A 14,513-nucleotide genomic window follows, 5' to 3' on the forward strand; every position below is an offset into this window, starting at 1 on the left:
CTTTTCTAGGGAGGAAACCAAAGGGATTAGCGGGAGCCCTTATTGAAAATGTTCAAGCCATCTGTATGAGTCTGCAGGTACCACATCCCCAGTCCAGCCTTGGGAGTGGCTTGGCTGGGAAGCTGTGTGGGCAACGTCTTGCTTACTGCATAGTACACATAATAAATGGCCTTAAACTGTGATTCTTTGTGGTATGATGAAATATAATAAACTGACCCTAAAGAATGCAATGGCTCTTAAACTGCACTTACTGTGTTTTTTGTTGTTGTTTTTTTTTATTTGTTTAAGATTTTATGTATTGGTCCTGGCTAGTTGGCTCAGCAGTAGAGCATCGGCCTGGCATGTGGATGACCCAGGTTTGATTCCCAGTCAGGGCACACAGGAGAAGCGACCATTTGCTTCTCCAACCCTCCCCACTCCCTTCTCTCTCTCTATGTCTCTCTTCTCCCACAGCCATGGCTCAGTTGGAGCAAGTTGGCCCTAGCCACTGAGGATAGCTCCATGGTCTTGCCTTAGGTGCTAAAATTAGTTTGGTTACCACGCAGTGAAGAAATGACTCCAGATGGGAGGAGCATCACCCCATAGGAGGTTTGCCGAATGGATCCCAGTCAGGGCATATGTGGGAGTTTCTCTCTCTGCCTCCCCACTTCTCACTTAAGAAAAAAAAATTTTTTTTAAATGATTTATTGCCTGACCAGGCAGTGGCACAGTGGATAGAGTGTCAGACTGGGATGCAGAGGACCCAGGTTCGAAACCCCGAGGTCACTGGCTTGAGCGCAAGTTCATCTGGTTTGAGCAAGGCTCAACAGCTTGAGCCCAAGGTTGCTGGCTTGAGCAAGGGGTCGCTCCATCTGCTATAGTGCCCCCCCCATCAAGGCACATATGGGAAAGCAATCAATGAACAACTAAGGTGCCACAATGAAGAACTGATGATTCTCATCTCTCTCCCTTCCCTCCCTTCCTGTCTGAGTTCCTATCTGACTCTCTCTGTCTCTCTGTCACAAAAAAAAAAAAAAAAAAATTGATTTTACAGAAAAGGGGCAAGGATGAGAAGAATCATTTCATAGTTGCTTCACTTTAATTCTTCATTGATTGCTTGTTGTATGTGCCTTGACCGAGCAAGCCCAGGGTTTATAACCAGCAGCCTCAGCATTCCAGGTTGACACTCTATCCACTGCGCCACCACAAGCCAGGCAACAGTGTTACTGTATTTTTAATGAAGCAATACCCAAAGCTCTGTTCTTTGGAAGCAGTTGTGGGGAGGTTGAATGACAGGTAAAAAGAGCAGTACGTTGATATTGTGCTGAGTGTCTTGCTTGTTGCCGTCTGCCTGGATAAGTGGATCCTTCCACATACAAGGAACCTTGAGCCAAGTCAGTCTTTTCCCAACATGTTCCCACATTTCTTGTGCAAAGCTGGTCCCTTGGCCCCACCTTCTAAGGGAGTGTGGGACATGTCACTGACCAGGGTGGAACAGTATGTTGTCTGTACCCTAAACATTTCATCTTCTGTGATGTTAAACCAAGGGTTGGAATGACAAAAAGCATCCTTGATGGTTCTTCACAGGATACTGGTGAAATCACTGTGTCGATCCAGTCCAGCCAGTGTGTCCACAGTCTTCATGATCCCTCTCTGTATAAAAGTCACTAACATTGAGAAAAGAGGGGAAGGAGAGACTAAGAATAGAGAAATAGCTTATGGGGAGCTGAAGTCTTACTTGTTGGCCCATATTTTTTCATTGAGCAATTTACCTGTAACCTGGAATTTGCGGAGGTGCTGTGATAAACCCTCTCCCTTGCTGCAGTGCTCATATAATCTGTTCAAGTCAGAGAGGGGGAATGTCAATAAAAATGTGTTAAAATGTCACTCTTTTCCCCTTACCTCGTCTCCCTTTTTTTACTTTCTCGGATGGCTGAAGCTATAAATAGTGAGTTGGGATAGGTGTGTGAGTTTTAAAAGTGTATGTCAAGAACCGAAGGGTGTCAGAGGGGAAGAGGGTTGGGGGCCTGGGTGGAAAAAATGAAGGGATAAGCAAAAATAACCAAAAATCTCACAGACACAGATGATGAGGTGTGGTGATTACCAGAGGGGAGGCGCCGTGGGTAAAGTAGGAGAGAATAAAGGGAGGATATATGATGAGGGAAGAGAAACGGGACCTAGAGTGGTGAACACACAATACAATATACAGATGACGTGTTATAAAATTGTACACCTGAAACCTACAAGTTTATTAACCAGTGTCACCCCAATAAATTCGATAAAAATTTTAAAAACTGAAAGGGAACTTCTTGAGATGACTTAAGAATCATCCCATACAAATATATACAGTGGTTTGCCCCAATAAAATATTCAGAAAGCTACCTCTGCGTTTATTCATCAACTAATAAATAGTGGTATTTGATTTCCATGCCGGGCACTGCACTGAGCATTACCGATAACAGCAGCCAACAGATAGGGTTCCTGCTTTCTAGTAAACAAATAAGCACAGGAACATACTGTTTCACAAATTGCTAAGTGCTATGAAGGAAAAGTCCAGAGGTGGTACAGGCCTGCTACACTGATCTATTTTGATTGGTGGGTGCCAGGGAGTCATTAGTCAGTGCAGCTGGTCCTGAGGTCAGCCATGGCATCGCTGGTCTGGTTTTGCTGCTTGTCTGGGCCTGGAGCTGAAACAACTGAGGCCTAGATGGTATCCTTATGGGTTAATGCTTAAGGGCTATTCTCTGGCTCCCTGTTCCTCCCCCCTCTAAGGGGTCTAAGCTGCATGCCAGGGAAGGAAAGGTCAAGGAAAGGTTCAACCACATGACCAGCTAGATTAAATCAGGGTCTAGACTGCATGACCAGCAATATGCTGGTAGAGGAAGGTTTACGCTGGGGGCAAGATCCTTGTCTTCCCAGTTTTGCCCATTGCTAGACACCTGGGGCTTTCAGCCCTGGTGACCTTCTGTGCCTGGCCTACACTCCTTGCTCTGCTCATGTCTAACTGCCCACCATATTCTCAGTGGGGAAAGAGACAGCCTAATTACTATGTATGTTACCCTTTGCCTAGTCAGACCTATATAATTGGTAGGCACATTCTTTTTTTCTTTTCCTTTTTAATTTGAGAGAGATAGGAGAAAGGGAGAGAGAGAAAGAGAAACATTGATCCACTTATTTATACATTTATTGATTCTTGTATGTGCCCTGACCAGGGATCAAACCCACAACCTTGGTGTATTGAAATGACACTACCCAACTGAGCTACCCCACCGTGGGGGGGAGGCATGTTCTAAAGGATTAAGAGATGTCCCAGAGGCATCCTTAACTTGGTCAGGGAACATTCCAGACCCACTACCCCAATTGGGCAGGTGTCTAGACTCTCTTAGATACCCTATTAACAGGGGAACAGAATGCCCTAAGGCAAGAGAAGAAGCATATCTACCAACCAGGGGCATAAGCCACCTCCAACATGGATCCTAATTGGGACATTAGGGACAATACAGGAGAAGACCGAGTTAGCCATTTTAGGAATAGTATCCTTAAGGGAATACAGGCAGCTGGCAGAAAACCTTAATTAGAGTAAGATCCAGAAAATTACCCTGGAACTGAAAGAGAATCCCCCAGTTTTCTCAGAAAGACTTAGGGAATGCCTGCACATCTACACCAAAACAGACCCCGAGTCTATAGAAGGAAATGCAGTAAGTAGCTCAGTCCCACTTGATATCACCAAGTGCTCCAGACAGTAGGAGGAAACTACAAAAATTAGTTATAACCTACCACCCCGACCTCCAGATTGGTGGATTTGACTTTCTGAGTGTTCAACAACCGAGACCTCAAGGGGAAGCCAATGAGAGCCGAGAAAATAGCCAACATCTTGACCTTTGTGGCTCAGGGTCAACGAGGCTCCTGAGGACAATGGGGCCCCATAATACCAGTGAGTCATTCGAGTCCCAGGACAGGGGCACTCCAGGGGTCCTATAGACTTGTGCCCAACCAGCGCACCATACACAAAGAGGGGGACCACTGGAAAAGATGATGCCCCAAATGTTTCCAAAGGAAACTAAGTGGACTGCCCACCCTACAGGTGGCCGACAGGAAAGTAAGAGGAATGAAGGGGTCGAAGGACTCCTCCAAAGGCCTTGAGTGTTACCTTGAGGAGCCCAGGCTGACCCTGACCACAGGGGATAGAAAAGATCGACTTCCTAGCCAACAGGGGCCACTCGGTCCTGAACACTGAACAGGGCAATGTGACCAAGGAGAAAAACAAAATAGTGTGGGTAGAAGGAAAGCCAAAAGACAGAACTATCACTGAACCTCTAATATATGCCCTAAATAAAAATAAAACAAGACAAACCAAAACAGCCCATCCCATACTCATTAAACTGGTACCTTCACCCTTCAGTTTATTATCTTTACTCTTCTTACAGGAGGACTCTGCCCTGAGATGTATTAGCTCATAACACAAGTCCTAAAACTGTGAACGTCTGAATCCAAACCTTCCTCATCACTCTGCTCTCAGTCATTATCCCCAAACTCCTTCTTGCAACCAATTTTAAACATCCAAGGGCCCTGGTCATCCAAAAGGTAGCACAGATAGGCAACCTATCAAACTGTTGGGTGTGCAACCAAAAGAAATTCCAAGAAGGACCCTTACCTCACAACTATACCCGTAAGTTTAGCCTCCCTAATACACAGCAATGGCTCATATGAAGGATTTGACTACCCTCTATACACTAACACAACAAACAGTGGGTCTGGGGGGGAGCTACACCCCGTGGGTTAAAAAGGAAGAGGCAGCCACATACTGGGAGGTTGTTGGCACACACAAGCCCATCCCTGTGCATTAGAAATCAATTTGGCTCAGGACCATTTTTATGAGAGATTTCCCCCCTATGTAATAACACTGTAGAATACAGTACCACTGACCATAGATAGCCTCACCCCTGTGTATAACAATATTAGCTATGAAGTCAAATCCATTAATAGCTCAGTTCACTGGGGAAACAAATTACTAAATGGCCCCGGCCATTAGGAGGCAAATGTCCTACCATTAAAGGATGAATTTGGCAATATTGGGGTACTCTGGAAACTAGATAATAATGGCAGTTTAGCCAACAATACAATCTTACCCATTGAGCTATTAAAAACTTTTGTCTTGCCTGACCTGTGGTGGCGCTGTGGATAAAGTGTCAGTCTGGAAGTCTGAGGATCCAGGTTTGAAACCCCAGACTCACCTGGTCAAGGCCATATGAATAGCAACTACCACTAGTTGATGCTTTCCAACTCTCCCTCCTGCCTTTCTCTCCTCTCCTCTCTCTCTAAAAAGTCAATAAATAAAATCTTAAAAAATAAAACAAACAACTTTTGGCTCACCTTATTAATACACAAAAGCCTAAGATGCCAATTTAATCCCTCATATAACCTTGACCAACAACTACCTAATTACCACCCTTATGCTCTCTATCAATACACCTGGTACAGTTTGATCAATGGGAAATAGCACCCTTTGGTAGAATCCTTTTCTGTTGACATTAACACCCAGCACATGTATGTATACTTGGATAAAGGGATATATAGGGGTTGGCAAAAGTAGGTTTACAGTTGTCAGTATGTGGAACAGAGTTTGCTCTTGTATTATTATTTATTAATTACTGAATTAATTACAACTAGAAATCTACTTTTGCCCACCCCTCTACAACTGCAGTCTCACCTAAGGGCACAGGAAATTTCTGGCTACGTAGTTCCAATCCTATCTTCACCTTATCCAATGGAGGCGAGGGATATCTTCCGTCTTTAGGGTAGTCCCTGAAGTATATATATAACGGACCCATCTAGGGTCCTCGGGAGAAATCCCCAATCTCACCTCCTTTCTGTCAACACTGCATTCAGAAACAAACAAACATGACCTGTGGTGGTGCAGTGGATAAAGCGTCGACCTGGAAATGCTGAGGTCGCTGGTTCGAAACCCTGGGCTTACCTGGTCAAGGCACATATGGGAGTTGATGCTTCCAGCTCCTCCCCCCTTCTCTTTCTCTGTCTCTTCTCTCTCTCTCTCTCTCTCTCTCTCTCTCTCTCTCTCTCTCTCTCCCTCTCCTCTCTAAAATGAATAAATAAAAAAAAAATTTTTTTTAAAGAAACAAACAAACAAATGAGACCTGGAGAGAGAAAAAACCATGTGCTCTTAAGAGAGGTACACATGAATAAAATAACCCATTATTTTTGCATTCTGAGTTTGATGCAAAAGATGAAAAAACAAAATATTAGGTTGAGTTCAAAAACAGTTTTACAAAAAAAAAAAACCCTAAAACAAAAAACAAAGTGGCCTCCCATTTAGTCTGGAAAAGCAGCCAGGTGTAGCAGATGCTCAAATGCTAAGTTTCTTTTGGCTAATGTTAGAGTTTACCGTGTCACAGGCATCTTATTAGATTGAATTATATGAAATTGCCAGTAGTTGACTTTTTTTATTTTAATTTTTTTTTAATCTTTTATTTATTCATTTTAGAGAGGAGAGGGAGAGACAGAGAGAGAGAGAGAGAAGAGACAGAGAGAGATGAGGGGAGGAGCCGGAAGCATCAACTCCCATATGTGCCCTGACCAGGCAAGCCCAGGGTTTCGAACCGGCAACCTCAGCATTTCCAAGTGGACGCTCCATCCACTGCGCCACCACAGGTCAGGCTGACTTTTTGACAAAAAAAAAAAAAAAAAAAAAAAGCAACTTTATATAGTTCATCCTAATATAAATTCTTAACCTAGATTCTTAGTTACTTCTCACATCTGTGAAGTAGTTACCCCCACACACACACACACCCATGCACACTTGTACAGATGACAAGAGCACAGAAAGGTCTTGCCTAATCATATCAACCTCTCAGTAAATGGCAGAAGCCGGATTCCAACCCTGTGGCCAATTCCAGACCCAGATTGTAATCCCTGTGACGCACACGATCCAATACACTGTGCTGTTGGGGCTAGCAGTGGTTTCTCAGAACTGCACCCGTTCCCCCACGTGTCTCACTGTGACGAAACCCAGACCCCAAGTTTTACCCTTGTGGCGTGTTTCCTGGCTATCCTCCTCCCTGGCACTTCCAAGGATCTGCTATCCCTGCCGGGAAACCGAGGCAGCCTTTGTGTGCTCTCCTGTCTTCCTAAGGCCTCTGGCTGCTCCTCACTGACCTGTCAAAATGCCACCAGCCCTAGCTTGCCCTGTGTCCCTGAGCTCACATTCCCTAACAGCCCCCATCGAAGCCACTAAAATTTTCACTGCCCCTCTGTGTTCCGAATCTTTAACATAAGGTTTTATTTCATTCCCCACATGTGAGAATCTCTGCGCAAGTGTCTCATTGAGGGGAGTAGTGGTCCCACTCTTACCCAGAATAAAATGAGACGGTACCAGCAGGGCAGGGTCTTCTGACCACTCCCTCAAATATGATTAGCAGCTGTCTTTCTGTGGGTTTTGGCACCCTGTGAGGGCTAAAAATGTATTAATACTTTTTCTCCCACTAAGTTCTTCCAGCTGGGCTAATAATAATCAAATTAAGCAACACTGGGTATATAAGACATTTTGGGCAATGGATTAGGGGTTGCGGGGGATAAGGTCTTAGATTTCAGAAGTGAGAATAGGTGATTTACAGGTAGTCGAGGAAGAGCTGAACACACATGGCAGGCAAGTTCTTGCTAGATGATTCAGAAACAATGGGGCACAGGGGGGATCTAGCTCCTGCCTGAAGCCCTTTATCACACAAGTCAAAGTAGACTAAGGAAGCATCCTAAGATCTCCTTCCTAAAAGGAGTTTTTCTGTCTGAATCTCTTAGGCAGGAAAGGAGAGGGTCAAAGGTTCTGAGTCTCATTTTTTAATAAACAGTTTAAAATCGATATCCCCAAAAGGCAGCTTCAGGGTGACAAAACTTGGGTTCCCTTCAGTCCTCACATCTGAGTCTCAACGCAGTCTTGGTTTGTGACGTGTTCTAAGAACACCCTGAGAAAACCGGGTACGGAGTGGCAGGTGTTTCTCTGGTCTCTGCGCCTAGCAGGGGGGCTGGGAGAGCCTTGGGGGGGGGGGGTACTTCCAAACCTTCTCTCCAAGCAAACCTACTCGGAGTCATAAATACACATTTGCCCAAGATCTTAAGACTCCCGCGCTGCGCTGCGGCGCATCCCTCACGCTCGAGGCCCCGGCTATCTGCGTGCCCCACTTGGCCGTCGGGAGTACCCGGGGGGAGGGTGACGCCGCAGGAGTCCTAGGGCAGGGCTGCAGAGCGCCTGCTGACCGGCCGCAAATTCCCAATTACAAGAATTCGCTTGGGGCTGCGACGGCGACAGCTACGGGGACAGAGGGCGGGAGGGCCGGATCAAAGGCAGCACCGAGGGGCCAACCCTCCGGGGAGGGCGGGAGACATCCCCGGCGCAGCTGACCCGAGAGCAGGGCGGGCGCCCCCGCCGGGACTCAGGCAGGGGAGGGCGGCGCGCCGCGCGCGCCCCCACCCACCCGCGCGCGGCCAGGCCGAGCCGCCGCCCCCGCGCTCCCCGCCCCTAGAGAGGGCGAGGCCCGGAGCCAACAAATTAGCCCGAGCGGTCGGGAGGCGCGGAGGCGCCGGTGAGCGGCTTCGGAGGGAGAAGATGCCTCGGCTCCCCGGCACCGCGGGACTCCTCTTCGGCGCAGTGCTGCTGACGGCGCTGCTGGCGGAGGGGCGAGGGCTTCCCCTGAGCAAGCCGCGGGGTCCCTGGCGCCAGCCCCGGAGCCACGCGAGGCTAGCGGAGGTGAGCAGCGGGGCGCGGGGCTGCGCGCTCGGTGCCACCCGGCCCGCCCGCTCTGGCCGCGCGGGGAGCGGGGCCGGACGCGAGCAGTGGCCACCGGGTGCGAGGGCTGGGCGGGCGAGGCCAGGTGCGCGGGGCCTCGGGAGCCGCAGTCGCGGGGAGCCCCTGTCCCCAGGCTGTGCGGCGCGCACGCCGGGAAAAGCTTCACTTCTGTGCCGAACGAGGGGCGCAGACCCCGGGGACGACCCACGTCCCCTCACTGCCTCTCTGAGCGCACGTAGCCCGCGCCGCCGGCCCAGGTGCGCTCCGAGGGTGCGACGGTGGGAGCAGAGCCCGGCGCTCAGCGCTCTGCCGATTGCTGGCCGCAGTTGCCGCGGTTCAGATGGTCAGGGTGCAGCCTCTTAAGTCAAATCTGCGAAGAATTTGAGTCCCTCTGGGCATGAACGGAGGCAAGGTGAGTTAGTAGTAAGTGGGGTCCTCCAACTTGCTGAGTGTGAGTAGTCTGCCAAGTTCCTCTTATTATGAACTTGGACAAGCAGATGAGGTCGCCGACACACGTCGGGGAGCACTTTTTGGGTGGTTTGTGAGTGGGACTTGGGGGTGGGTGTAGGACAGGAGTAAGACATTTAAGAGTGGTGTTAGCCATGGAGGGAAACCATAGTCTGTCGAAACCTATGTCTGCTGTCATCAGGGGTCAACAGTCCTGCGGTCCCTCCCTGGACTGGACTGAAGTGGACATTCATCCCCATGGGGACAAAACCTGCTGGACTTGTTCCAAGGTATGCAGGACCAAGCCTGCGTGGTAGGGGGTCCTGGCCCGTCCCTGCACTGAGCTGCTCTTGAAAGAGGTCAGAGCAGTTCTTCCCATTTTCCAGATGAGGACACTGAGGGCCCACACAGGGTGCAGATTGTGAGTGAGTGAGAGCCTAACTTGGGACATGCTGTTAATGCCCAGGCTGTTGAGACCCTCCAGAGAGGATGGGACAAAAGGGCCCCAGGCTGCGCTTTAGGGGGTTTGTGTGGACCAGGGTCTGTCCACCGTTTTTTCATTATTGCTCTCCTAAGGATTCCCCTACCAATACCGTGGAATTTTATTAACAGATATATTGTTTATGCGCAATGGCCCTTTGGAGTGTGGCAAACCATTGTAACATCTATGATTTATTTTTTTTTGCCCTGAAATTTAATTTTTGACCCTGTTGAGAGTACATTCTGTAAACTGGGGCTTCTTGGCCTCTGCACTGTCGTTTTGGGTCATATCATTCTTTGTTGTGCATTGTAGGATGCTTCGCAGCATCCCAGGCTGTAGCTCCCCCTCCCTGACAGCCAGACTTGGCTAATATTCCCTGAGGAACACTCCATCATTGAGAACCGCTGCTTCAGATAGTCCAGAGCAACTGAACAGCCTCGGGCCAGCCCCACCTCCTAATGGAAGTTGACAGTGGTCATAAAATTAATTAAATTGGCAGTTTTTTCTACTAGTTTGGCATAAATATTTTCTATTTTAGCACTGACCACTTTGCACTATAATTATTTTTGGTAGGTTTGCCAGATACTCTCCCAAGACCAGCCTAGACTCGGAGAATGAGTTATTTCAGAGCCGAAGTCATGTCCCCAGGCCCAGCAGTGCCTGGCTGAGCCCTCAACAACATGTTAAAGCAAATTAGCGCATGGAGGGAAAAAACAGTTTGGATACCAGGGTGTGTGGTTCTGGTCCTAGGCAGTCATAGTTCGTGTGTGACTCACCTTGGACTATTTCTTGACATTTTAAATGAGGGGTCTAAATCATCTCTATGGTCCTGTCCAGCTCAAACATTGTTCCATGGGTCGGTGGGACATGTGTTATAGTTGTTACATATCCAGGGCGTCAGTGAAGGAATTGTTGAAAGAATGTAGACTGCTATTCTAAGAGCCTTAGGTGATATGTCAGAAATTACTGACCAACCCAAAGACCTTTATGAAGAAACTGAAGAACATAAAACCCTCAGATCTAAAGGTATAGGATGGCTAAAGGGAAGTGAGCATCTCCTGGGCCTTGCAGAGTCTGTACAAAGGCTTTATGTGATGTTATTTATTTATTTATTTGTATTTTTCTGAAGTTGGAAACAGGGAGGCAGTCAGACAGACTCCCGCATGCGCCCAACCAGGATCCACCCGGCATGCCCACCAGGGGGTGATGCTCTGCCCCTCTAGGGCATTGCCGTGTTGCAACCAGAGCCACCCTAGTGCCTGAGGCAGAGGCCACAGAGCCATCCTCAGCACCCGGGCCAACCCTGCTCCAATGGAGCTTCGGCTGCGGGAGGGGAAGAGAGAGACAGAGAGGAAGGAGAGGGGGAGGGGTGGAGAAGCAGATGGGCGCCTCTCCTGTGTGCTGCCCTGGCCGGGAATCGAACCCGGGACTCCTGCATGACAGGCTAACGCTCTACCACTGAGCCAACCAGCCAGGGCCTGTGATGTTATTTCATTGTCACACCATTCTGACTTGGGCATTATTCCCATTTTCCAGATGAGAAAATTGAGACACAGAGATGCTACCCCTAGCTAGGATTGGGAGCCAGGTCTGTCATTTCAAGAGCTACACAGGCGACCCTGTGGTGTATTTATCTTCGCTTGGCATGTCCAGCCCACTCATTCAAACCCTTGAAAAATCTCAAAATCATTAGCATCACCTGACCAGGTGGTGGCACAGTGAATAGAGCTTTGGACTGGGACGCAGAGGACCCAGGTTCGAAACCCCGAGGTTGCCAGCTTGAGCATGGGCTCATCTGGATTGAGCACAGCTCACCAGCTTGAGCCCAAGGTCGCTGGCTTGAGCAAGGGGTCACTTGGTCTGCTGTGGCCCCCTGGTCAAGGCACATATGCGAAAGTAATCAATGAACAACTAAGGTGCCACAACAAAGATTGATGCTTCTCATCTCTCTCTCTTCCTGCTTGTTTGGCCCTATCTGTCCCTCTCTTTGTCTCTTTCTGTCTCTGTCACCAAAAAAAAATCATTAGCATCATGGACAAAATATGCCACCACTTTTCTGGGCAGGTCTGTTGCTGAGCCTGTTGACTCCCACGGTCAAATGGAAATAAGAGAACCCGTTCTGTTGAACGGCATGCTGGGAATGAAAGCACAGTACACATACGTGAGTGGCACCGTCGTTGCCAGGGGCTGGGACCAGGCAGTTTGTTACAAGGGTGAGGATGCTGGGCAGGCAAGGAATGCCAGCTCTGCCTTGGGTGTTGTTTTTTCTAGTTAAGATCAGGTCATCACCCCAACAGCCTAGGTTTTGTGTTTCTTGTCTTGTTATCCTCATTTTAGGGATAAAGTGGATCCCATAACTAACCTGTAGTTACACAGCTAGTAACTGGTAAACCAGGATCCAAACCCAGCTTTGCTTAATTCTAAGGTCCTGGGCACTAACGCTGGCATCCACTAGCTCCTAGGCAGGCAAGGAAAACCTGGGGGTACAGGGAAGGGGTGTTGGGGACTTGGGGCAGAGCTTGGTCCATGCTGTGATAGAGAGTGATGGAGATTGGACTAAGGAGAAGAACTGAGAGGACAGCTCTTCCAGGTGCAAGGACGGCCCCTGTGAAGGAGTCCCGTGTGGGGCAGAGCTGGGGAAGCTCCTGCTTCAGCAGCAGATTGAGTTGCCAGGGAAGAAAGCACTTTGAGGGACTGGCTGAAAGCAGAGAGCTAAGCACGGAGGATGGAGCCTTCAAGCCTGGGGCTGTCGTGCAGTGGGGTGGAGGCACTTAGCACTTCAGTCCTGGACCATTTTTCAGCCAGTTGCCTGGCACAGGGGCTGGGTTGCAGGAGGAGCGTTGTAGGTGGAAAGGTCACACCTGCCAGGTAGGTAACACTAAGAAGCAAGTATTTTCCTGAAGATTGGTCTTGTTTGGTTGGGGTCTTTCTAACGTAATTAGTGAGTGTCAGAAGGGGAACTGAAACTCAGGTCTGCCTGATGCCAAGCCTGTGACCTTGCCTCTTATCCTCTCTGCAACTGAGCACCTCCGGGACCCAGACTATGACCACTGCCCTCCCTACAGACCTTTTTTCTTGCTCTTAGAGGTGCGGAACCACTGGAAGGCTGGTTGAGGGAGAGAGGGAAGGACAGGAATGGCCAGGTGCCCGGAGGCTTGACTGCTCATGGTCCCAGGCAAGCCCCCAACCTCACCGGATCTCCGCCTCCTAATCTCGTTCCTCCCCTTGGCACCTCACTGGGTTGTTATGACGATCAAAGGGAAAGGTGGATGTGGAAAGTAGAACATCCTGTTCTAGTGTTTTGTTCATTCAACACACTTAGCACCTCAGAGTGGCAGGCAGTGAACCGGAAGGTGCAGCCCCGGCCCCTGCCTGGAGCTGGCAGAGCAGGGTCCAGCCAGACTACCTGCCTCAGATCCCGCTCTGCCAGAGGGGGAGTCTCAGATCCTGCTCTGCCAGTCCCCTTTGGGACCCCACGCCAGTCACTTCCCCTCTCTGATCCTTGACTGCCTCATCTCCGAAGTGGGGATGATTGGAGTCAATACATAGAGCAGGGGTCCCCAAACTACAGCCCGTGGGCCGCATGCGGCCCCCCCCGAGGCCATTTATCTGGCCCCCGCCGCACTTCCGGAAGGGGCACCTCTTTCATTGGTGGTCAGTGAGAGGAGCATAGTTCCCATTGAAATACTGGTCAGTTTGTTGATTTAAATTTACTTGTTCTTTATTTTAAATATTGTATTTGTTCCCGTTTTGTTTTTTTACTTTAAAATAAGATCTGTGCAGTGTGCATAGGGATTTGTTCATAGTTTTTTTATAGTCTGGCCCTCCAACGGTCTGAGGGACAGTGAACTGGCCCCCTGTGTAAAAAGTTTGGGGACCCCTGACATAGAGGGCGCTCGACAGCACCTGCTGCATGGTTGTGGGGCCCAGTGTGTGCTGACAATGTGGGGTCGCTGAGCATTTCAAGATGGCAACAGCAGAGCAGTAAGCCAGGCGCAGGGCCCTGGGCAAGTACACAGGCCACCCAGCATGAGCCAGCGCTGGCGCGTGCTCTCCCAGTGGGGCTCTGACTACAGTGAGGGGCTTCGAGGTCTCCCCTGGGTGCCCCGGTGGGCGGGGTTAGACTGGTACACGCCAGCAAGAAGGGTGAAGGCCAGCCCCGTCCCTCTGCCTGCGGTCTTCCAGCCTGGCTGAAGAGGCAGCTGCTGCTGCACGCTGGGTGTCCAGCACCTCCTGGGAGACCACAGTGACCATGTGTGCAGCCCGGCTCTGTGTGGATGGGCCCGGGCCCCAGTGGCTGCAGCTGTCAGGGAGGGAAGTGCTGGCCTGCACCTGGCCACTGGGTTTCATTATCTGGAACAAGTCCCTGACCCCAGGGCAGAGAGGAGCAGGGAGAATGGGGGAACCCCGAGGGACTGAAGCAGGCTTGTGCAGTGCAGGGTTTGTGGGTATGTGGGCTCCTGTGTGAGCTGGAAACACATGGGTCAGGGCTTCTGGCCAAGCCTGGGAGGGTCCCTGCAGGCCTGTGTGCATATGTGTGTGACAGAGACACAGGGAGAAAATGTAAAGCTGCACTCTGTACAGGTGTGCCCTGCTTCTCGGAAGTTCACCTGACGCCACTCCACTTTGACAAGAAGACTCACGTAAGTCCCTGTCTGTGTGCTAACTGGAAAAAATCCAAGTGGAAATTTTCTTTTACAGAAAAAGGGAGAGAGATAGCAGTAATAAAAATATGGTAGCAGCCCTGGCCAGCTGGCTCAGTGGTAGAGTGTCGGCCTGGCGTGCAGGAGTCCCAGGTTTGATTCCCGG

The 14,513-nt window shown here is 49.7% G+C and overlaps 1 protein-coding gene and 1 non-coding gene across 2 annotated transcripts in view; one reads left to right on the forward strand and one right to left on the reverse strand.

Annotated features, from left to right (window-relative positions):
- ISM2 (isthmin 2) overlaps positions 1-14,513 on the forward strand; it is a 34,235-nt gene that overhangs the window by 3,747 nt on the left and 15,975 nt on the right. The window contains exon 2 of the mRNA XM_066276670.1: positions 8,272-8,737. Coding sequence (XP_066132767.1) covers positions 8,272-8,737 — 466 coding nt within the window. The remainder of the gene's footprint in view (positions 1-8,271; positions 8,738-14,513) is intronic.
- On the reverse strand, positions 11,107-11,182 carry TRNAD-GUC (transfer RNA aspartic acid (anticodon GUC)). Its single transcript has one exon. It is a non-coding gene; the product is annotated as a tRNA-Asp (tRNA).

This window comes from Saccopteryx bilineata, chromosome 4, assembly GCF_036850765.1.
Source record: "Saccopteryx bilineata isolate mSacBil1 chromosome 4, mSacBil1_pri_phased_curated, whole genome shotgun sequence".
Classification (NCBI taxonomy): domain Eukaryota; kingdom Metazoa; phylum Chordata; class Mammalia; order Chiroptera; family Emballonuridae; genus Saccopteryx; species Saccopteryx bilineata.